The 24,165-nt window shown below is 40.0% G+C and overlaps 1 protein-coding gene across 1 annotated transcript in view; it reads left to right on the top strand.

Moving 5' to 3' along the window:
- The window catches only part of CD96 (CD96 molecule), a 105,310-nt gene that overhangs the window by 58,795 nt on the left and 22,350 nt on the right, over positions 1 to 24,165 (top strand). The window contains exons 10-12 of the mRNA XM_063806963.1: positions 934 to 1,026; positions 17,940 to 18,008; positions 18,519 to 18,590. Coding sequence (XP_063663033.1) covers positions 934 to 1,026; positions 17,940 to 18,008; positions 18,519 to 18,590 — 234 coding nt within the window. The remainder of the gene's footprint in view (positions 1 to 933; positions 1,027 to 17,939; positions 18,009 to 18,518; positions 18,591 to 24,165) is intronic.

Here is a 24,165-nt window from a genome sequence, read left to right on the forward strand (position 1 = left end):
AAGTGACATAATATAAGTAAAATATACTTGTCCCTTAAAGTACATTACAGAATAGAACCAATAGTTTAATTAGTAATTAAACATCCAAATAATTGATATATATCAGCAGATGTGTAACACTGTAACCAGTAACATTATATCTACAAAAATCATAAAATCTTCTAACTTCAAAATCATCTAAGCACATTTAACCCACATGTTCCTAAAGTCAATAGAGCCTTCTGGCATTTGTAAATTGTCCTTCCAATAGGGCTATTTTTAAATACAGTAATGGAGATTTAAGGAATTGACATAAATGTAAAATATAAATAAAACCACATTCTAGCCTCTATTTCAACTCCCCCCAACACAGACACACACACGCACACACACAAAAGAAAAAGTTGTAGCCAAACAAAAATATTATGACAAAAGTTGACATGTTAGAAAGCAGAAAAACATCACACATTTACTAATGTTACATCCAATTGGGTAGTTGTATCATTGTTTCTACTCTTGCTGATATAAAAATTTTTGTGAGTTTATGGATTTTGTAAACTGCATGATTACTTTTCAAACACTTGAAAATATTAAATGCTATAGTAGTTTTACCAGGTCTTGGCAAAGTGTAACTTTTTCCAGGGAGCCTTCTCAGACCTCCCAATCTTTATCGGTGCCCCTTCGTTGTGTTCCTGTGGCCACCTATGCTTTCCACTGTCATGGTACTCAACACAATGCTTGGCTGCCTAGTTTCCAGGCCATAGGCCCTTTAAGGACAATCCCATGTCTTTCTCATTCATCATTATATCCCACTGCCTTGACCTTAATAGGCCCCCAATATTGATTTGTTACATGATGAATACATAAAGGAAAGTGTATTTAAGAACTAAGTCAATACTTTATCTTTTGATTACAATATTTTGTTCATTATAAATATCTTTCTAATCCTTTCAGGTTCTGAAATTTCCTCAACAGACCCTCCACTGAGTGTTACAGAATCTACCCTTGACACCCAACCTTCTCCAGCCAGCAGTGTATCTCCTGCAAGTAAGAATGTTTTCACACTGAGCTATTGATTTAACCAAGCAGATTGATAATGATAAAATTTCAGCAAACTTGCATGATTCATGCCTGTTTCTTAGCTATGACTTTTTTGGGGCTGAAATTGGGTTTTATTTTTTAACAGCTTTATTGAGATATAATTCATGTCACATTAACTTGCCCATTTAAAATGTATGATCTAATGGTTTTTAGTATGTTCCCAGACTTGTACAACCATCACTACAGCCAATTTCAGAACATTTTCATCATCTAATAAAGAAACTCCTAAACATATTAAAGTATCATTCTCATGGCTTCAAAGAGTTAACATAGCTTCCAAAATCCTTTACTTAAAGCCCTGGGAAAATCAAGGTAAATAAATATTCAGTGAGGAATTTAAATTCTGTATTTATTATTAAATAGGTTAATAAATGACAGTCATTCTCCAAAACAATGTTCTCAGTGGGGAGTTTAAGAGATTGGTTGTAAATGGGGATAGGCCAAAAGAGGTTGAATCCTTTTAAATTTAAATTTGTTCTGGTTCAAATTAATGTTGACAAAGTTGACTGGTAAGGACTATGAATTCAGCCCTCCCATCTGAGGCATCATTAATAATGGAGGTCAGTCTGGGTCAGCAATGCTATGGCAAAGGAGTGGCAGTGACTCTCAAAACTTGTCATTGATGCAACAAATCATAAATTCCCACGTCTGTGGCTTTTGTGTCTAACAAAGAACCATGGTGACTCTCTAATACAAAAAAGCTTATATTCTATGTAAAGTAGAAGTATGGCTCTCATTTCTCATTTAATTAAAACTATCAATTTTAGCTCAAAATGAGAACTGAAAATGGAATAAAACAAAAGCAGTCAGCAGGAATGAACAATTCCTTTGGCTGGTAACCTTTGGCATGTAGCCTGCAGTCGCTGTCACAGGTTGATACTTCTCAGAAAATGAAGCAAGTGGCAGAAAAGCTTGCAAACCACCCATCAAAAGTTTCATATCCATCTGATTTTCTCATGTTCTTAATGTTTTGTAATTTTCTTTTCTTCTTTTTTTGAAGCCTCTTTTTCTTCTACTTTTAACTCACCACCGGTTAATCATGGCATTTTTCATTTAACAAGTATTAGCATATTCAAAAATAATAAAACCTTAAATCTCTCTAGTATCCTGTGTATTAGTTATCCATTGCTGCATTAAAAATGCCCCAAATTTTAGCAAAACATATATTGTCGCATATGGTTTCTGGGGGTCAGAAATTCAGGAGCAGCCTAGCTGGAAGGTGCTAACCTGGGTTCTTTCATGAGGTGCAGTCACACCATTGGCTGAGGCTTCAGTCATCTGAAGGCCTGACTGGAACTAAAGAATCTGCTTCTAAGCTCTAGCATATAGATGATCTCAGTTCCTCAGCACATGGTCTTCTCTATAGCTCTGCATACAATATGGCAGTTGGCTTCCTCTGGACCAAGTAATTCAAGAAACAGTGTGACTAAGTCAAAAGCCATATTGCCTTTTTATGGCTTAGTCTCCAAAATTGCATGTCATTACTTCTGCTTTATTTTATCTACTAGAAGTAAGTCACTAGGTCCATCTTATACTCAAGGGGATGAGAATTAGGCTCCAAGTCTCAAAGAATCTGTGAACAAATTAAAGCCACTATACCCTGTCATTTAGAAGTGTCTGTAAATAAAAGGCAATGTGGTTTGATCTTTATTATGAGTGGTAGACAGAGCAAGCATTATTGTTCCCACTTGCCAGATGGGGACTTTAAGACACTGAGAGCTTAAGTGATCACATACCTAGTAAGTGACAGTGTTTTGCATTCACACCACAGTGTTATGACTAAATTTAGTTCTCACCACATTAGACACCATTTTTTCTCCAGTTGATCTAAACATATCATGAGAACAGGAACCGTATTTGTTTTTCCTCCTAGCACAGAGTAGAGAGTCAAAAACTATTAGTTGAATAACTAACTGAATGAATGAAATAATTAATAAGAATAATGTTCCTTCACTATGTAGATGTTATTTAATAGATTATTTAATGCTAAAGAAAAAAGATAAAAATATATTTCTGCCTTCAGAAAGGTTGCAGTCTACTTGGAAGAGAAGGTATACACACATAAAAATAATAATTCAAAATACTAAGATGAAAGGTGGTGTACCTTACAGAATTAAAATGCCCAGGGAGAGGTACAAACCAGTAAGTATTAGGCTTCGAAAGTTCTTTGTGAGTTCATGGGCTCAGAAAATGTTACCCGGGAGAGATGAAATAACTTGACCTTTGAAGTATGTATTGTATATATTTGACTCAGTGGAGAGCTTGAAACAATGTTCTAAACAGAGAAAACAAAGTGAGCATTTGTGCAGTGACAAAGATGTTTATGGGCATTTGAGAAAGCATCAGTAGATAAGTTTGGATCAAAGAGGTGGTATTGTGTACCAAAAAAGCAGGGATGAAAATTGGAAAATGCAAAGTAAACAAAGCCTTGAGCCCCAGTTTAAGGACTCCAAATGCTATCCTTTATGAAATGGGGGAAGGACCTCATTCCACTTTATTTTAGAAAGAAAGTGATATTATTTATTCATCAAATATTTATTGAGCACTTACTATATATCAGGTACCTTTGTAGGTGCTGTGAATACAGCAATGAACAAAACTGAAAAAAAAAAAATGTCCTCATGGCATTTATATTCTGCTAGTTAAAAGCAGACATGAATTTCTTCTAGTTGCATTTTTATGGGGTTAGTCTACATACAGTAAGTGCTTATATCAGTGCTTACAAACACAATTCTTACTTCTGTGACAAAATTCAAAGCAAAAGAAAGCAGTTGTTACACTTCAGAAGCCTACAATTTAATATAGTTTTAGTATTAATGAAGGAAAGAAAGCACAGTCAAGTACCATATTTGTTTAAAAAGCAGGGGGGAAAAATGCCACCTGATCTACTATCACACTAAGATGATGTAGTTGGGAAGTCTGTGCAGACTCAAAAGACCTCCGTAAAATAAGGTTCCACCACATTGGACCTGAGGATTGTGTTAGATAAGTGGTTGTTAACCAGGGTAATTTTGCCACTCCAGAGGACCTTTGGCAGTGCCTGGAGACATTTTGGGTTGTCACAATGAGGGTGGGAGGGTGCTACTGGCATCTAGTGTATAGAGGCCTGGGATGCTGCTAAACATTGTACAACACAGCCCAGAACAGCCCTCACAACAAAGAATTATTTGGTTCAAAATGTCAGTAGTGCCAAGGCCAAGAAGACTTGTTTTAGATCAAGGCTTAGGTGTAATTACAATAGGTATCTCTTACTTTACAAAATCAAATCTGGATTTCTGTCAAGATGGCAACAATAGTTTATGTTTGGAATAATTTTCTGTTTGATTTTGTATGTCAATAAAACTCATGTTAAACCAGTGGCAGATTATGTCTAAATAAACTTATCTTTTTGGAATAATCACTGAATTATTATTGAAAAATCCAGATTTTGTCTTGGCAAACTGGAGGGTAATTGTGAAATCACACAATGACTTCCTGCCTCAGAAGCTGGTAGGATTCACCTTTGCATGTTCTTTGAAGAAAGGAAGTGAGATGAAGTATGTCACGGAAACCAACTTCAAAGGCTGTGGTTTCATTCCGAATTCTAAGATGTAATGAGCTTTAAAATCCAGTCATCATTACGAAGCTGCATGTCTGGCTGCAAGCATCCAATTCTTATTTTTTCCTCGATGAAAGGATATTTTTTAAACAAATGTTGAAGGTCATGAAAGCAATGTTCTTTAACGAGGGGAGGAGAACTTAATAACTCATAACAAACTGCAAGAGTTATCCAGGGAAGCCCAGCTCAATTCAACCTGAACCAATTAGTGTTTGCTGAGTCCCAGCTGCATTCTCAGCGCAGTTCAAGGAAGACAGGCTGACAAGCTAAGTGGCGAGATGAGACAAGTCCATGTGGAACAATCAGAGACAACTGATGAATCCAGGGTGGGGCTGTACAGACACAATTCAGGAGTTTCCGTCGCCTTGAGGAGAGAGCCCTGTGCCTTTCAATTCACTGGCTATGATTTGGCTAAGAGTTACGTAGCCTAAGAGATGCCAACCCGGTGTGGCAATCATCCAAGACACTTATTCATGAAACTCATAAGTATGGAGCACCTACAATGTGTCAGGGACTTTTGAGGTGCAGGATACAGTGATGAACAAGACAGACAGGGCTCCTGTTGCTTACAGAGCTTACGGTCCTGTGTGACCCACTTGCCTTGCCTCCTGTTTTACTGCCCATCAGTCCCTTTGGCTCTGCCTCCTATTGTTATGTCTGCACATGACCCTTAGACCTGATGATGTTGATTTTAATATTAAGCCCTTTCTAATGACTTAGCTGGTCCTCACTATCTGGGTCTTTCTATTCCTGGATACTTAGAGTAAAACACTAGGTCCAGTCTGCCTCTAACCCTCAGCCAGCACCCCAGGTAGACATAACTGATCTTCGGCAAGTGGATGATCAGACATTGAGTGGCACAGGGTAAAGGAAGCAACTGACCAGGGGATGCAACAAAACTACTGATTTATGAGTAAGCATGTCAGAAATGGTGGGGGATCAACCCAGAAGACATGTCATTAGATGAGATTAGAAGAAAGTAAATCAGAAATTCGGCAGTTGATAGGGGCATTGGATTCTAGTGTTAACAGGGGAACGCCAGAGAGAGTCTGCAAGACAGTGAGAAGGCTCCAGTGATTTGTTTGTGATAGCAACTTCTGACCCCTTTGCTAGTCATGCCATGCCTGTATTCAGGTGCCTCAATTGCTGTCCAATAGTTTCTGCCTTTATCAACATGTATCTGCTGCTGAAAAGTAAGAAAAGTCAGTGAGTGCTGGGGGAAAGGAAGGGGGATCAGGGAAGTCTTCATGCAGGATCTGGAAGAAAATACTGACTCAGGTGGAAGAAAGATGAGAGATGGATCTTCACATTCGCATCATAAGCAAAGGCGTAAAACAAAATGAGTGCAGGACATGAGAAGACAAGCAGGAGTTCTGACATTGCTTGTTGGGAGAGGGCTAAGGGTTGATTAGGTGGGGTAGAACAAGGTAAAGATGAGCTTCAACTCATTTAGCCCCAATTCATAGCCCACAGCCCAGCATGTCTCCTTTATGCTGGACTGAAGGTCAGTGCCCATGTTATCCTGACCACGCAGATTGATGAGGCCGATTCAAATGTGTTTAGATGTAGTTGAAGGCCTGTATTGTCCAGTTAATGTCACTACTGTGTTTAAACGTCAACTAATGGGCTATGAATTGGGGCTGTGATCTGAACAACAAATAGCCACTATGGCTTTTTTCGTATGTGGGAAAATGTCAGGAAAACAGCAGTTATGTATATGGTAGGTGATAGTTGCAACAGCAGGGAGAAAGAAGACTAAATGATATAGATTTAAAGTGGTTTAAGTTTATTTTCCATGATCACGAAGGTGGTTAAAAAAATGATATGATCTGAACTAGAATGGGCATTTGTAGAAATGGAGAGTGCTGCAACAGAGGCTCACCAGGATTGTCTGCCTAAATACAGGGACTAAAAAGGTTTTCAGAGAACAATCATACAAGGACCTTTCCATTTTTTCCTAGCAATTACATAAAAATGTTTACCAACTGCCATGATTGTATAACAATACTAAGCAATAATATTAATATTTGTTGGTTGCCTCCAATGTGTATGGACTGTTCTAAACTAGTAAATGTATTTTCTCATTGAATCCTCCCAACAACACAATTACTTAGGTACTATTATTATCCCACTTTACAGATGAAGATACTGAGGCACAAAGAGGTTAAATAACTCACCCAAAGTCATGCAGAAAGTAGATGAGCCAGTATTGAGCCCAGACAGACTTCAGACCTTGAGTCCTACTGCCTCAAAGAGTACATGGTTGGTGCTGAATAAATGTCTTTAGACACTGAATAAATCCCTTCTAGTGTGAAGCTGTTATAGGTCTTAGGAAAAGGTCAAACATGACACCTATGCTTATATTAATCTCTCCCTTTTTCAGACCAGTGTTTTCCTGAGACATGCAGCATCTGAGAGTGAAGATAACATTTCCTCAGTTGGAAATAAATTAGAGAAACCCCTCCTGCATTTGTAGCCCACCCCTGCCATCAACAATATTATCATATAATTCTCACTGTAGATATGAATCTACAGAATCCATACAAAACTCCAATGCTTTTCCTTGAATCCTGGGAAATTCTGTTTATTGTATCTTTTTCACCACCTTCCACCTGGGGCACACAACATTCTGCAGACTGTTAAAAGGATTTTTCTTTTTTCTACATCTGTCACCTGTAAGTCAAGGTTAGCCTTCTTGATGACTAGTTTACTTTGGGTATTCATCTATTCAGTTACTCCCCTTGGGGTGAGATTCCTCAGGGTAAAAGCTATCAGTTGACCTATTTTTCAGTTTATTTCATAATTATTGAGTATCTACAAGCTCACCACATGATGCATGATGAGCTCTGTCCTGCTTACTGTCATCTTCCCCAAGGGAGTCCTGAAACCCTTTCTGGACCAGTAAGCCAGCAATACACATTATTATTCCCCATTTAGTCAGCACATGCCCCAAACAATCTGCCTCCCACATGAGAAAAATTTTATGCAGGGTTTAGATTTAGGTTTAGGTTTCACACCACATGTCTCCTTTATGCTAGGCTGAAGGTCAGTGCCCACGTTATCCTGACCACACAGATTGATGAAGCTGATTCAAATGATGAAGCTGATTCAAATGTGTTTAAATGTAGTTGAAGGCCTATATTTTCCAGTTAATGTCACTACTGTGTTTAAAGGCTCTTTGTGCTGCAGGTGAATTGATGGAGAGCAATTACACATTTGTCCAGAAACTAGATGGCTAAGTCTAAGTCTGTGCTATGCCGATAGGTGCTATAGTGATAGAATGAAAGGCCCAATGGAAATATTTCTATTTGAGACAATAAGTTAAATTTTTAGGTTCAGTTTTACATTGGAATAAGGCAAAATCTTAAATAACAGAGTCTGACTAACCAGATAAGTTAACCAGCAGCTTGAAACTTACAAATAACTTTTACCTTTGTACTTGGTTGATTAAATAAGCTAAACCGGTAGGTTAGCAAAGAATAATTTTTACTGTTTCCATTCTTCTCTGTTCAAATGAGATATATTGAATAATTTTTTCTTGGCCTCTAAAAGAAATTTCAGACAGATTATTTGGCTTTTTTGGTGATTTCCATATAATAAATGTCATCTGGTCCCTTTCAGCCACAAGAACAGACCGGTGTCAATAATTAAAAACTCTTGTCAAATGTAATGTCAAAACTCAAAAAAGTTAATTTAGTCCAGAACTTCTTTCCTCTTCCTTCCCCCAAGTGTGGCTCTAACTCAACTTGGAAACACTGGGATATGTGAGGTGGGGGTAGGGAAGAGACGGGAAATGTCTCTGATTCCCTGGCTTGGCTTCATCCTCTCCTCCGCTCCTAGCTGCTGGCTTCGGTCCCTCTTTATGGGGAATGGCGTAAGAAGAAGAGGGAGAGGTAGGTAAGGAAGGAACTTCCTTAATAGGCTGGATGTAATCTGACTTAGGTGTCCTCTGGATGAGGAGAATAAAAATTGCCATATTGACTTCATGGGGCACTCTGGCAGATTTTTCGGAAATCCCTGACTGTCCTATGGCTGCTGTCCCTTGGTGCAGGCCATGCCTCTCTTCTGGTCTTCTGCTTCCTTCTCCCTGCAGCCTCTAAACTTCTGAAGGTCAGCTCCTCTTGGGGGCTTCTTTGTTCCTCTAGGTGTTCTTCCTGAGTGAGATTCTTTTCATGGCACCCTATTATGTCTGGAAAAATATGCACCTTTGCCTACTCTATGGGGGAAGTGCTCCTCTTCACCAGTGTGGCCCTGTCTCTCTTCTCCATACTCATTCAGAGCTGCTAACCAACCATGGACTCCTAATGCAGCCTCTCCAGCCTGAGTAAGGCACCATGCCCCTTTGTCCTAAATTCCAGGACACACAGGTCAAGAGATCTGAGTATTTCTCTCAGATCCACACTTCGCTTTGTCTAAAGTGAAGGAGCGGATTCTTCTTCATCTTCTCCATGAGGGAGGGCCTGATGCACAGGACCCTTCAAAGGAACTCTTAGCCAGTCTGCTCCCACCCCGTCACACAGCTTTGAGGTTGATGATGGACCACCACTGACAGGTCCCACTCCACACTGCCTCGCATGTCCTGCATAGGTGGGCTAGAACCCTGCTTTCAACGTGAGGTGGCTTGTGCCCTGTACTATGGTTCTTAACCTTTGGAACCTCATCTGAAATGAAGGTGCAAGGATTCCATTTAAAAATTTTGTTCTGCATTAACCATTGAAGAGTTAAAGGAAATAAAGTGAAAATGAAGCAAACATGATGAGGTGATGGTTAACCCACTGAGAGGATCCACAGAAAGCTGTAGTTCTTAGCAATAGTGTGATGGATGGAAAATAAACACTGAGTTCTAGAAGCATTGGCCAAAGGTGAGGATGCTTGAGGAACATGAAGGGAGACAGGAGAATGCAGAAAAGGGAAAGCTTTCACGTGGGTGGTTCCTTCTTCTAAGGGTGATTAAAAGCAACAGAAGAGACTAAGCAAACAAAATACCTACTATAGCACTTGGTTCACAGTAAGTGTCAACATGTTGTATTCTATTATTAGAACCTCTAAATCCATTTGGAAATACAGTAAGAACCCAAGATAGGAAATAGAGTGGCTGATTGACCAGTCTGTCTTTGTCTAAGGGGTGTGTGTGTATGTGTGTGTCTGTGTGCGTGTGTGTTTTAATAAAAATAATCTAGGTTTAGAATGAAAGCAAATAATCTAGGTTTAGAATTATGTATCTACTTGAGATGAGATAGATACTGATGTAAACAAAACCAGGCTCACAAGGACCAACATCTAGTGAGGGGAGGAGGGAAGTGGGCAGTAAAGAGGAGCAGAAATCTACAGTTAGCATGAAAAGCCACATTATACCCTACTTGATATGTCCCCCACGACTGCCCTCTCCCTTTCTCTTGCTTTGCTCAGCGAAGCTAGCCTCCTAGCTGTTTCTTCAACATACCAGGATTTCTCTCATCTCAGGGCCTTTTAACCTCACTTCCTATGCCTGAAAAATTCTTCCCCCAAATATCTACATGGATCACACCCTCATCTTCTCGAAATTTTTGTTCAAATGTCACCTTCTCGATGAGGTACTCCATGACCATCATATTTTAAATTGCAGCTGCCTCCCACCCCGTTTCCTGTTCCCCTTTTTGGCTGTATTTTCTCCATAACACATTTTAACACCGTCTATAAGTTACCTGTTTGGCTCCTCTCCACACACACAAAAAGTAAATCTGATGAGGGCAGTGTTTTTTATCTTATTTGTCTACTGATACAGCTGTATCACCTAGAACAATGATAACACATGGTTACCAATAAGTATTGATAATTCAGTAAATATTTTTTAAATGGAGAATTTTTTTAAGTACAAAAAAGAAGAGATTAACAAAGGAAGGCTTTAGGGGATGTAGAGGATGTCTCCCTAAAGAAAAGCCATCTGGCTAGGGCTGATGTCTGGGTAGTCTTATGACAGGAAGCTGAAAGGTGGTGGTGGAACAGGAAGAGAAGCTATCAAAGGCCTGCTATTCTGGGCGGTTGTGTGCTAGACATCATGAGTGAGCTCTTCCGTGGCTAGGCCCTGATGATTATGATGCATGCTGCAACAAGGCTAACTACACTTATAAGGCTACCAGAATGGAATAAATATAGTCTTTAGTGTGAGACAGCCTTGGGTTCAGTTGTTGTCTCTGCCACCTACTGGCTCTGTAGCCTAGAGCAAGTCATTCTGATGGCAGCAGCTGCCCGACTGGACTAGCTGCTGTGGGGATGCCAGCTGTAGCGAGGGAGGCCTGGCTGGGACTGTTGAGCCCGTAGAGGCTGAGAACAGGAGGGAGCCTGCCCCCTACTGACTTGGCAGGGCAGGAGCCCTGGGCTTTCAGGGCAGCTGCAGCCACCCAGCTGTGGCTCCAGACCCTGACACCCCTGTGCTCTCGAGGGCCTGGGAACACCCTCGCTTCTGCAGGCTCAGAAGGGCCTGCTTCCACCCCCTGGACTCTTCCCACTCCCAGCACCTGCTCCAATTTCGGAGCAAAGTTGAGGCTCAGCCCAGGCACTGTCTCAACCTGGCCAGGTGTGTGCACACTTGGGGCAGCACTGACACACCAATCCCCACCTTGGCCCCCTCCAGACTTTGGGCGCCAAGGAGCACAGGAAGGAGGCAGCAGGTGGAGATGGGCTGAGGGCAGCTGGGTGCAGGCCTGCAGGTGCCATTTGGTGCAAACAGCCTGGGCTATGGAAGGCATGATGACAGTGGGAGGCTGACTAGGTTCCTGGATGGAAAGGTGTAGGTCCCCAGTGAAACCCCACCTTCAGGCCAGGCATGGCCTGAAGCCTGGGAGCCAGGCTGCCAGTTCCAGGTGAAGTCCATGGATATGAGTAATAACTTCATCGATGACCATTGGGCCAATTGGATAGTGCTTTTTCCTGGCCTGCCTATGGCCATCTATGGACCAATCACCATGCACTTTCTCCCTTCCGAGCCCATGAAAAACCGGGGATTCAGCCAGACTCAGAAAGAAGTCAAGACTACCAGCTGTGGGAGGGAGCTACCCACTATGGGTCTCCTCATCCAGACAACTTGCCTGCAGAAAGGAGCTACCCACTACAGGTCTCCTCTCTGCTGAGAGCTGGACACTCATTGGGACAGCCTGCATATGGAAAGGAACTACCCACTTCAGGTCTCCTGAGAGCTGTTCAGTGGCTCAGTGAAGCTCCTCTCCACCTTGCTCACCCTCCAGTTGTTTGCATACCTCATTCTTCTTGGGGGCGAGACAAGAACTTGGGACCTACTGAATGGTGGAACTGAAAGAGTTGTAACACAAACCCAGCTGAAACACACCTCCCACCTGCTCACCACATTGCAAGCAATGAGAAGGAGAGAAGAGCTGTGGCCCTTCAGGGAGCCCAGACCTAAGGCCTCCCGGGCCAGGGCTGTAAAACCCTCTTTGGAGCTCTACAGTTCCTGGCATCTCCAAGCTTTCTGGTGCCACAGTGTTCCCCTTGTCCAGACACCAGTGCCTGCAGCAGAAACTGCTTGCAATACATCTGGTCCAGCAGCAGCCTCACACAGAGTCAGCACCCATGCTGGAGCCTGGAGATTCCCACCCTGCCTCAGCAGCCAGTGTGCCTGGCTGTGTGCGGTGGCCAGACCCCACGCTCACTCGTTCACACACCCCTTGCTGCTCTGCACCTGGCTCACCCTTGGCACGTGTGGGATCCAGGCTGGTAGCACAGACCAAGCACAGCCTGCCGAACCAAGTGGGTGGAATGAGCCCAGAAGTGTGATCAATACTCAGGCAGAAGGTGCCACTGGCCACAGAATTTCTGGCTGGCAAAGCAACACCCCAAGGATCCCGTGACAATTTCACCTCTGTAGTAGTTTCCTTATCTTAAAAAAATGAGAGTAACATTATCTAGTTCATACAATTATTAGGAGAATCAAATGTGAAAGTGCATAAAAAACAACAATGAAGCTATGACTCATACTGTCCAGTCTGAGAAGAAATGTCATGATTAAGAGTCTAGTAAGCAAAAACCACCTCAAAATAAATCAAGACCTTTATATGTAATTTTTAATTCCTTGAAGGAGGAAACAATGAACAAATTTATTTCTCTTTTTTTTTTTTTTTTGAGACAGAGTCTCACTCTGTTGCCCAGGCTGGAGTACAGTGGCACGATCTCAGCTCACTGCAAGCTCCGCCTCCCAGGTTCACGCCATTCTCCTGCCTCAGCCTCCCGAGTAGCTGGGACTACATGTCCGGCTAATTTTTTGTATTTTTAGTAGAGACGGGGTTTCACCATGTTAGCCAGGATGGTCTCGATCTCCTGACCTCGTGATCCACCTGCCTCAACCTCCCAAAGTGCTAGGATTACAGGCGTGAGCCACTGCGCCCGGCCTCACTTTTTTTTTAAGTTACCAGCTTATTCTTTAGTTACCAGCTTATTATTTATGCTCCCCTTATGCTACTTTGCAACTGCTCACTTGCTTCTTTTATTTGGCATATTAGGTCCATATTAAATTATTTTTAAAATCTATGTTGTTTGGAAAATATTTCAGTATTTCCCAAAAGTTAATCAACCATAGATCTTCTAGCCTTCCTCTACCTTTCCTTTCTCTAGCAGTTAGGTCACTAGGAAGACTGGCAAGAGTATAGGTTAAGAGATTCAGTTCTGCTTAATGATGTCACATGGAGATGACCAGAATTAGCTCTTTTAGAACATGTTTCTGTCTGCCCACTCAATTCAGCACTGACTGGAGCTGTCTTCTAACTTAATTGAATTTCCAGTGATAGCATAAAAGGATGGGTTTTTTTTATTTTAGTGAAAAAATTTTTAAAGAGTTAAAATAGAAATGAGCCAGGAAGGCTTCAAACCTCCTCATGTAACCTCATGGCCATTTCTGAGCTAGTATAAACAAAACATTTTGTGTGAAGTAGTGTTTACCTCCAAATTTCATCTTATTTCCTGGAGACATGGGTCATTATAGTGTAACTCTGGATACTTGCAAGATTTGATAATAATAAACATCCACACTGAAGAAGGAATAAACAGTCAGCAAACAAAGCCATCAACTCCCTATCACAAAGTTTGTCATCTTACTTGCCTACATAGTATCTCATGATTTAGAACACACTATTGAATATTGAAGAGATTTTGCTATGTTGTGAAATATAAACTTAGCCTTAAAACAAAAGGTACAAAGCAAGCTTTCTCACATCTGGAAATATATGATCAATATGAATCTTTCAAAAACATGGCTATGAGGAATGCAAATAAAATTTTTTAATTCTCTGCATGATATCAAGAGACAGTCAGACATGTTCTTATATAGTTACAGAATCTCCAGGTCAGGTTCTAAGAAGGGACTTTTTAAAACAGAACAAAACTCCTAAGAAATAAGCAGTGTTGCTGCACACTGTGCCAGTTTGGTCACTGTTCTCCTGCTGCTTTTGTCTTGGATATGCACTTTGGCAGGTAACGCCCCACCTAGCTCTCACATCCAGCTCAACTCAGCACATGGAAAAAACACCCCGAGCCCAGCCCTGGAATGGACAGGTGCCAGAGATGGCTATTACTAATCCATGATATGTGGGACCACACACTGGGCTTTTGCACGGCTATGGCCTCTGCCTGAAAGCTCCCACCCTCCCTCCACTGGCCACAATCTCCCACTAAATTCCTTGGGAAAGCTTTCCTGGGACTCTGACTGGGCTATCCCTGCTTTAATATGTTCTAGCATTTGAATTGGCTTATGTGATCATCTGGTTGATGTCCATCTCCTTCATAAACTTAAACTCCAGGAGAGCAGTATTCCCAGTGCCAAGCACAGTGCCTGAAATTTAGAGACTCTCAAATGTTGGTTGAACAAATAAAAAAATGTATGCAGGGAGTAGCAAGAGAGGACTACGTGAAGATTTTTAGAGATCAGGTCATGGAATGTGAAGGGGCCTTAACCTTGAACCATAGTGTAAAGTGGGAGAGAGAGGGGTAGATTTAATTTATCTAGGAACTACATAGTTCTCTAAAAGACTTTAACTCTGACTTCTACATAATGAGTGAGGTCCCATAGTAAAGGGGTCATTATCCCAATAACCTGTCAAGTTGGTTCAGACCCTCAAGTGAAAGTCTAAAGAAAATTCAGCTGGAGACCAATAGGAGTGAAATAACTTTGTGCTCCCTGGGGAAAGAGACTAGGAGACTAGGTATCATTGATTCTTTTGTTCCCCACACTTGGCATGTATTCAGCCCTCAGTGTACTCCACAGCACTGTGTGTGAGAAGGGTAAAGCAACGTAGATGTCTAAGTTGGGGCAGAGACATAGTCACACAAGGATTAAGGCAGCATGCATCCCTGAGGCATGTTTCTCCCCCAACAAGGTCCCTAAATAACATAATAGGTAGAATCAAATGAGTGAGTTCTCCTTCTCCTGCAGTAAACCTTGAGAAATGATTTATGTCACATTATTTTCTGACCTCCAGAAGAGAATATTTAATCAGTCATTTTAATATAAATGAAATTCCCAATCAAGTTATACTTCATCAGGATTCCTGTGATTCCTGCCAGAATTAAATCACATGTCCTGGTCAGTGCCAGCACCCAGTGTGGGCAACCAGGCTGGCATAGGAAAGTGTCTGTTGCTTGCAGGTAAGATATATTTTTAAAGGCTGCTGGCAGTTGCTTATTAGACTGAGATTTCTAGGTAGTGGTCATGTAGTTTACAAATAAATATTAAGTTCTTTGATGTTTATTTCCTAGATCTTTTTCATCATCCTCATTATGACAATTGTTATCATAGCACGACTGTTAAGAACAATTCCTTTGAATTTACTTACCAAGTCTCTCAGCAAATACTTTTGGAGATTAATTCTCAGCATGAGAGAGAGAAGGGAGGGGAGGAAGGAGGAAAGAACCATCTTTATTCATTAGGAAGAGCCTATCATATCTCTCAGTATCTCACAGTGTTCAAATTACTTATACCTAATTTATTTATTTTCTTCTATATAATTTTTACCTTGTCTTGTCCCAAAAGGAATATGAAGTAACTTTAAAAATACCTAACAATACAGAATTTTGAAAAGAGGTAACTGAAGGAATTGCTGCAGAGAGAACAAAAGCAAAGTCTTCTTAATGAGAGAAATAAAATTATAAATCACTTGGTGATCCACAGGTTTGTAAAATTGTATAACAAGGCAGTTGTCCAGAAGCACAGCCGCTCTTAATGCAGAGACTGCCTGGGCCCTCCTCTAGAGGGCGTGGTGGAGCACAGTCCCAGGAACTTTCTCACTGCAAGTCAACAATGGCGACCCCTCCCCGCATCGTATTAGACTGTCATCTAGTGTCAGCCAATGGGAAAATCCTCAGTACTATATAAGAGCAATTCCACAGTGACTAGGAATGTAGTTCCAATACTCAGTTCAAAGCAATCTACAAAAGCATCATATATGCTTTAGGTAGTCAATCTTGTGCAATTTTTCTATTAATACAGCCTTTGATGAATGGTGGGAGGCAGTGAGCTAGAAGTTACAATTACCGCACAAGAATCTGGTACTGATGGCTCAGTGGGATGGCAGAGGAGAAGAATTGTAGGTGATTCTGCCAGTGAAAAGTTATTACCCTACCACAAAGCTAATGCCCCAGCCTACTATCACACTCTTTATTTCTGACTATTAGCCCTTTTCTAGTACAACACTTTGGAATGTAGTTCTTGACTTGGGCCAGGCCTGGGGAAGAAGGAATTAGTTACCTTAGATCAACTTTCTTCCAGAAAGACCAAGGTAAATGGGGCAATTGTGGAACTCCTCAGGAGATTCAAGTGGCCTATAGTTAGAATATGCTTGTATTATCAACATCTGATAAACTGCAAGTGACCTATTTTACAGATTCTAAGACATACTTTTTAGCATTTACTACATGTCAGGCACTCTTCTAAGTATTTTATATGTATGACTCTTTTAATCATGAAGCCACGGTGTGTAAGTATCTTTTTGTAGTTCATTGATAGGCTGCATTGCAAAAAAAGGTTATCATTGATGACCTCTGGATGTGAACTACTTATAAATGCATAAACCACAATGCCAACTTATTCATTTGATTTGATTGCCCATGTTCTCTATTTAAGGCATGTCCTTTCACATAACTGAGGTACCAGGAAAGCTGGCTGCCATTCACTACTAACTAAAGCTTGAGGATGAATGAACATACTGGCTATCTTACTGTAATGATATTTTATAGGATAATTTACACAATTATACAGCGTTCTTTTTATGAGGATCTGGGGAAGTTTCTTTTTAATCACCACAAAAAGAATAACTATTTCTCTAGCTATTCATAATAATACTGTTTTTATCTTATTATATTCATCAAGCACATAACCTATACTCTTTATTTCTTAGCACTTCCTACCAGAAAGGTCCCACCAAATGTGGGGCCCACATCTACTAAGAGCATAGGACATCAGTAAATGCACTTTGTCCACTATCCCTGTTTAGGTTTCAACAGGACTCAACATAATTTTTCTACTGTATTTTCCTTGTTCCTATTTTGCCTTTCTGCTTTTATCTTCTTGTATTGCACATTGATATAAACCACCTTAAATACATTTTGGACCAAAAGAGAAATGCACACAAAATGTGTTTAAAATTTTTCTTTCCAAGAGATATAAACCTGATTTCAATGGACTGTTGTTGGATATTCTTCTTTAATCTACCTTGCTTTATATATTAGTTCTAAAATATAGAGCTATTGTCAAATGAATATGAATCAGTCTTTCATTTTGGGGGAGTGAGGGGGAAGGAAGAGAATGTAACAATTATGGAGTATAAAGATGGAGAAATGACTTTGCAAACTAACAATTGAAGTAAATATGAAACCATATTTAGCATGTGAAGATACTATTTTCACAGTAGTATTTGTGAAAATTCACTATAAGGTAAGTTTCATGAGAGCAGGGACCCTGTCTTCATTGTTTATTGCTATATCCCCAGCGTGCAGAATAGAGTCTGGCATACAGTAGACACTGAAATGTATTTTGAAAGTATGAATATAATACATTTAGAATTAGGAGAACCGGGTTAAAAGCAAAGAAATGATATTGGATATTGATTATTTAACCACAAGCATATTCTTTTTGGATTCGGTTTTATCATTTATAAAATGAGGCTGTTCACTAAGATTCTTTCCAACTCTAATATTCCAGGCTCTTGTTAAATGTAGTGGCACAGTTAAACATACGAATGTAAATACATATAATAATTTGGGAATTTTATTTTCAAAATAGGATATCCAGCTACATCTTCAGTGACCCGTGTAGATGTGAGTGCCTTGAGGCCAAACACCACTCCTCAATGTGAGTTCAGCAAAGTTTTCCTACGTGATTGGAAAGAGACAACACACTCACAAGTTTTACTACTGCTTCTATAATGTTGACGTTTCAGCAAACAGCTGTATTTTTAACTTGATGTTTGTTAATATCTTGGTTTTGGGTTACTCTGAGGTGACTATATATTGATATGACAATTTCTATAATCTTAAAAAATAAGGGCTGGTGATTTATTATATTGTATCTTTTATTTGTCAAGGGATTTTAAGGTAATATTAAAGTAGTCTTCACAATACTCTCAGTGATCTGAGTTTGTGACAAGAAGAGAAAAAGAACACAAATCAGTGACAAGCTGGCATTAAACATAAACTACAGAGCTTTTGCTTAATATGCCAGCTAGTGTTCCTGCATAGGGAAGCACATTTTCAATTTCAGATTTCCCCAAAGTCACATAGATTAAAAATTCTGTGCATCAAAGCAAAGTTAAATTACAGCTTTCGGAAAAAGCTGGATTCTGAAAATAATTTTGTCTTTCAGCCAGCAATTCCAGTATGACTACCCGAGGCTTCAACTATCCCTGGACCTCCAGTGGGACAGATGCCAAAAAATGTTAAGTATAATCGTGGGTCCCTTGAGTCCTCTGGACTTCAGTCATTCATCTGACAGATATATTGAACGACATCTATGTGCTTTGTTTGTAATAATATTTGCAAATGTTCACAAAGCATCTATCATGTTTAAAGTATTGTTGTAGATGCTGAGACTACACCCATGGACAAAAGAGATCTAAGCTCCAAATTCTGATTAAGGGGAGACAGACAAGTGGTGATAAGTTATATGATAAAAAGGCACAGGAGGGAGACAGTGGGAATCGAGAGTGAAGGGTTGCCATTTTAAATGGGCAGTCTTGAAAGGTCTTACTGAGGAAGGTGACATCTGAGCAATGCTATAACCAGTCAACCCGAAAGAGCAAGCTGTGAGTATATTTGGGGAAAGAGCAAACTAGCTAGAAAATGCATATCAGTAATAAAAATGAAAAGAGAGAGAAACCAACGTGAGGCCAGAAATTGTTTCATTCTTCCTTTTAATCTGGCCAACTAGCAGTAGAGTCTGTAGGTGCTGCTTTAGCAGATACAGACAGGATCTGAAGAAGAAATATATTGCCTCTTAGTGGTATTAGACAACGATCAGTGTGGTGGGGAAGTGGTAAGGAAGGAGGCTGGAGCAAAAGGAGAGAGGATAATGGATGCCACAGGGCCAGAACTCTGAATTTAAATGCTAGACTCTTTGCCACAAAGCGTAATGTGTATGTCCCTTTGGAAAGCATTTAAGTTTTACAGTTAAAACCTTTAAAAATATTTTGTATACGCTTGCTCCCTCATTCCTGGGAACTTGTCCTTAGTCAAGAAAGAGAGAAATAGGACTGCTCTTTGTAGCATTATTTATTTATTTTATCTTTTTGATGGCCCTCAGGCTCACAGATTTGAATTAATCATAATATTTAATTCATGAGACACTTTCATCATTGGTCGATGCATGACCCTCTGTAATTTAACATATTTCTTTTAATAAATATGTTAATAATGTAATAGACACCTGTGAACCCAGTACCCAAATATAAGAATTGAAAAGACAGTATTCAGAAGGGGGAGCATAGAAAGAAATCTAAAAATAAATGGAACTTAAGTGTCTATCAAAGATGGTATGGCAGATTACTGTGAAAAGAGGAGACTGTTCAGCAAAAGGATCTAGAAATAGTGATTATTGATAAGAAAAAAAATTAAAATGTACCCCTTCCATGCACATTACACAAAAATAACTCTATATAATTTAAGATCTTTATGTCAAAAGCAAAACATTAAAACATGGAATAAAATAAATGTGGATTTCCTCCTGCATTGGAGTAGGGAAGGGCTTAACAAAGAGACATAACCATAAAAAATATGTAAAAATTAGAATAAAATTAAGAAACTTGGGTTCATCAAAAGACGTCTTTAAAAAGTAAAACAAAAAGCAAGCTACAATCTGGGGAACATATTTGCCATACATATAATTGAAAATGAATCAGGAATATGTAATTGACTAAGGATCAAAATTTTACATCAAGAGATTACAAAGAATGCCTACAAATTAATAACAAATATGACAAAATGAACAAAAGTCACACCACAAAACATGAAACACACATGGCTAGAAACATCTAAAGAAACGCTCAATCTCGGCTGGGCGCAGTGGCTCACGCCTGTAATCCCAGCATTTTGGGAGGCTGAGGCGGGTGGATCACGAGGTCAGGAGATCGAGACCATCCTGGCTAACAGTGAAACCCCATCTCTATTGAAAATACAAAAAATTAGCCAGGCTTGGTGGTGGGCACCTGTAGTCCCAGCTACTCGGGAGGCTGAGGCAGGAGAATGGTGTGAACCCGGGAGGCATAGCTTGCAGTGAGCCAAGATCGAGATTGTGCCACTGCACTCCAGCCTGGGTGACAGAGTAAGACTCCACCTCAAAAAAAAAAAAAAAAGAAAAAGAAATGCTCAGTCTCTCTGGTAATCAGGAAATATAAATGAAGACTAGAATTAGAAAATCATTTTATATGTAATCAGTTTACAAAAATTAAGAAATCTGATATTGCCAACTATTGAATAGGATTTATCCAGCATCCTTTCAACATAATTTCTTATATGTTACTGGTGGTACCATCACTTTCCACCATCCTTTGGCATTGTATTTCAAAGCTGAATATGTGCATACCTACAATCCAACAATTCTATTCCTAGATATAAAAATCCCTCCAAAATTAGTACATCTATGCATGAGATATGCACACAAATGTTTGGAGGAAACACTGTTCATATAGCAAAAACTTTAAGTAATCTAAATGGCCATAGTCAGGAGGACAGATAAATAAATTGTAGTATACTAATAAAATATAATATTAAAGAGCAATGAAAAACAAGTGAATGGCAACCATATACAAAAGCATGAATGAATCTTAATAACATTATGTTGAATTAAAAAGTAAATACCAAATAACAACATATGGCATATTTTCTAATGAAATTTTAAAGCAAGTATAATCAAACACCAAATGCCTTAGACTAATATGTGATATAAAATTTTAAGCTTTATAAGTGAATAATAATTATAAACATTCAGGACAGCATTTGCTTTTGATGGAGATATAAGGGATGAGACAGGGAGAAAACATTTATGATGTTATTGATAGTAACCCAAAATCTGTGTACATGAGTAGGAGTGAGAGGGTATTAAGAGGGTGAAAAATATGTTCAGCAATAAGAAACGGCAAATAGGATGAGATAACTCAATGAAATACTATGAAGCCAGCCAAAACAATAGCCATAACCCTGATCCATTCTTCTTCACTGGGCAGGACCTCACAGCTGGGGTCTCCAGCCACCCCCACCAACTGTATTCTATGGACAGAACTCTGATGTCTCCTTGGGACACAGTGCCTTGTGGGAGGGGTGGGCCATCACCTTGGTTGTTTGGATGACTCAGCCCTTCCAGCCTGTAGGCACTGGAAAGTACAAACGGAGCAGAGCAGAGGCAGTTCCACAGCACAGTTCCCCAGCACAGCTGTTTTGTTGAGGAATGACCAGACTGCTTCTTTAAACAGACCCAGATCCATTCCTCCTCACTGGGTGGGCCCTCCCAGCCAGGGCCTCTGGCCAGCCCCACCCATGTTCTATGGCCAACAGAGTTCTAATTTCTTCCTGGGACAGAATGCCCAGTGGGTGTGGCAGACATTTGCTTTTGGGCATCTCAGCCAGTTCAGGCTGTGGGCCTTGAAGAGCCCAAATCAGTTGGGGGCTGAAGAGCTCTCCAACATAGCAGAGCTGCTCTACCAAAATGCAGCCAGACTGCATCTTTAAGCAGGTCCCTGATTCCATTCTTCTTGACTGGGTGAGATCTTCCAACTGGAATCTCCAACCACCTCCTACAGGCACAGTCAGGCCAGCAACAGGTCAGTACCCCCCTGGGACAGAGCTATCAGAGGAATAGGCAGGTGGCCATATTTGCTGTTTCACAACCTTCACTGATGATACCTCCAGGTACTGGAAAAACCAACATGACTAGGGTCTGGGGCAGACCCATAGCAAACCATAGCAGCCCTGCAGAAGAGTGCCCAGACTAGTCGTTCAAAGAAAACACATAAAACACAACAGCAACAACAAAACACAAAAAAACCATCCAAAGGTCAGCAAAGTCAAAGATCAAAGGCAGATAAGCCCACAAAGATGAGAAAGAATTAGCACAAAAACACTGAAAACTTTAAAAAAAAAAAAAAGAAAAAAAACCAACAACCAGAATGCTCCCTTTCCTCCAAATAATCTCAACACCTGCCCAGCAATGGTTCAGATCTTGGCTAAGGCTGAGATCACTGAAATGACAGAAGTAGCCTTCAGAATATGGATAAAAATGAAGTTCACTGAGCTAAAGGAGCACATTGTAACCCAATGCAAAGAAGCTAAGAATCATGTTAAAACAATGCAGGAGCTGACAGCCTAAATAGCCAATATAGAGAGGAACATAACCAACCTGATAGAGCTGAAAAACACACTACAAGAACTTCACAATGCGATCACAAGCTTTAATAGCAGAATAGACCAAGTGGAGGCAAGAATCTCAGAGCTTGAAGATTGTCTTTCTGAAATAAGACAGGCCAACAAAAACAGAAAACAGAGTGAAAAGAAATGAACAAAACATTTGAGAAACAGGGGATTATGTAATGAGACTGAATCTATGACTGATTGGGTTACCTGAAAGAGACAAGAATGGAACCAACTTGGAAAACATATCATCCAGGAAAACTTCACCAACCTAGCAATATAAGCCAACATTAATTTCAGGAAATACAGAGAACCCCAGTAAGATACTCCATGAGAAGATCATTCCCAAGACACATAATCATCAGATTCTCCAAGGTCAAAATGAAAGAAAAAAATGGTAACGGCAGCCAGAGAACAAGGCCAGGTCACCTACAAAGGGGAAGCCCATCAGACTAACAGTGGACCTCTCAACAGAAATCCTACAATCCAGAAGCGATTCGGAGCCTATATTCAACATACATAAAAAAGAATTTTCAACCCAGAATTTCATATCTGGCCAAACTAAGCTTCATACATAAAGAAGAAATAATATCCTTTTCAAACAAGCAAATGCTGAGAGAATGCATTACCACCAGATCTGCTTTACAGGAGGTTCTGAAGGAAGCACTAAAAATGGAAAGGAAAGACCATTACCAGCCACTACAAAAAAAAACACTGAAGTATACAGGCCATTGACATTATGAAGCAACCATATAAACAAGTCTGAAAAATAACCAGCTAGCATCATGATTACAGGATCAAATCCACACATAGCAATATTAATCTTAAATGTAAATGGGCTAAATGCCCCAATTAAAAGACACAGAATGGCAAGCTGGATAAAGAACCAAGACCCGTCAGTATGCTGTCTTCAAGAGACCCATCTCACATGCAAAGACACACATAGGTTCAAAATAAAGGGATGGAGGGAAATTTGCCAAACAGATGGAAAACAGGAAAAAGCAGAGGTTGCAGTCTTAGTCTCTGACAAAGCATACTTTAAACCAACAAAGAAAAAAAAAAAAGACAAAGAAGAGCATTACATAATGGTAAATGGTTCAATTCAACAAGAAGACCTAATTGTCCTAAATATATATGCACACATACAGGAGCACTCAGATTCATAAAGAAAGTTCTTAGAGACCCTCAAAGAGACTTAGACTCTCATGCAATAATAGTGGGAGACTTTAACACCCCAGTGAAAATATTAGACAGATCATCAAGGCAAAAATCAACAGAGACATTCAGGACTTGAACTCAGCTCTGGATCAAGTTGACCTGATAGATATCTACAGAACTCTTTACCCAAAAACAACAGAATATATACATTCTTCTCATCACCTTATGGCACTTTCTCTAAAATTGATCACATAATCAGAAACAAAACACTCTTCCGTAAATGCAAAAGAATGGAAATCATAACAAAGTCTCTCAGACCACAGCACAATCAAATGAGAACTCAAGATTAAGAAATTCACTCAAAACCATACAACTACATAAAAATTGAACATCCTGCTCCTGAATGACTTTCAGGTTAATAATGAAATTAAGGCAGAAATCAAGAAGTTCTTTGA

This window comes from Pan troglodytes, chromosome 2 (assembly GCF_028858775.2).
Source record: "Pan troglodytes isolate AG18354 chromosome 2, NHGRI_mPanTro3-v2.0_pri, whole genome shotgun sequence".
NCBI lineage: Eukaryota > Metazoa > Chordata > Mammalia > Primates > Hominidae > Pan > Pan troglodytes.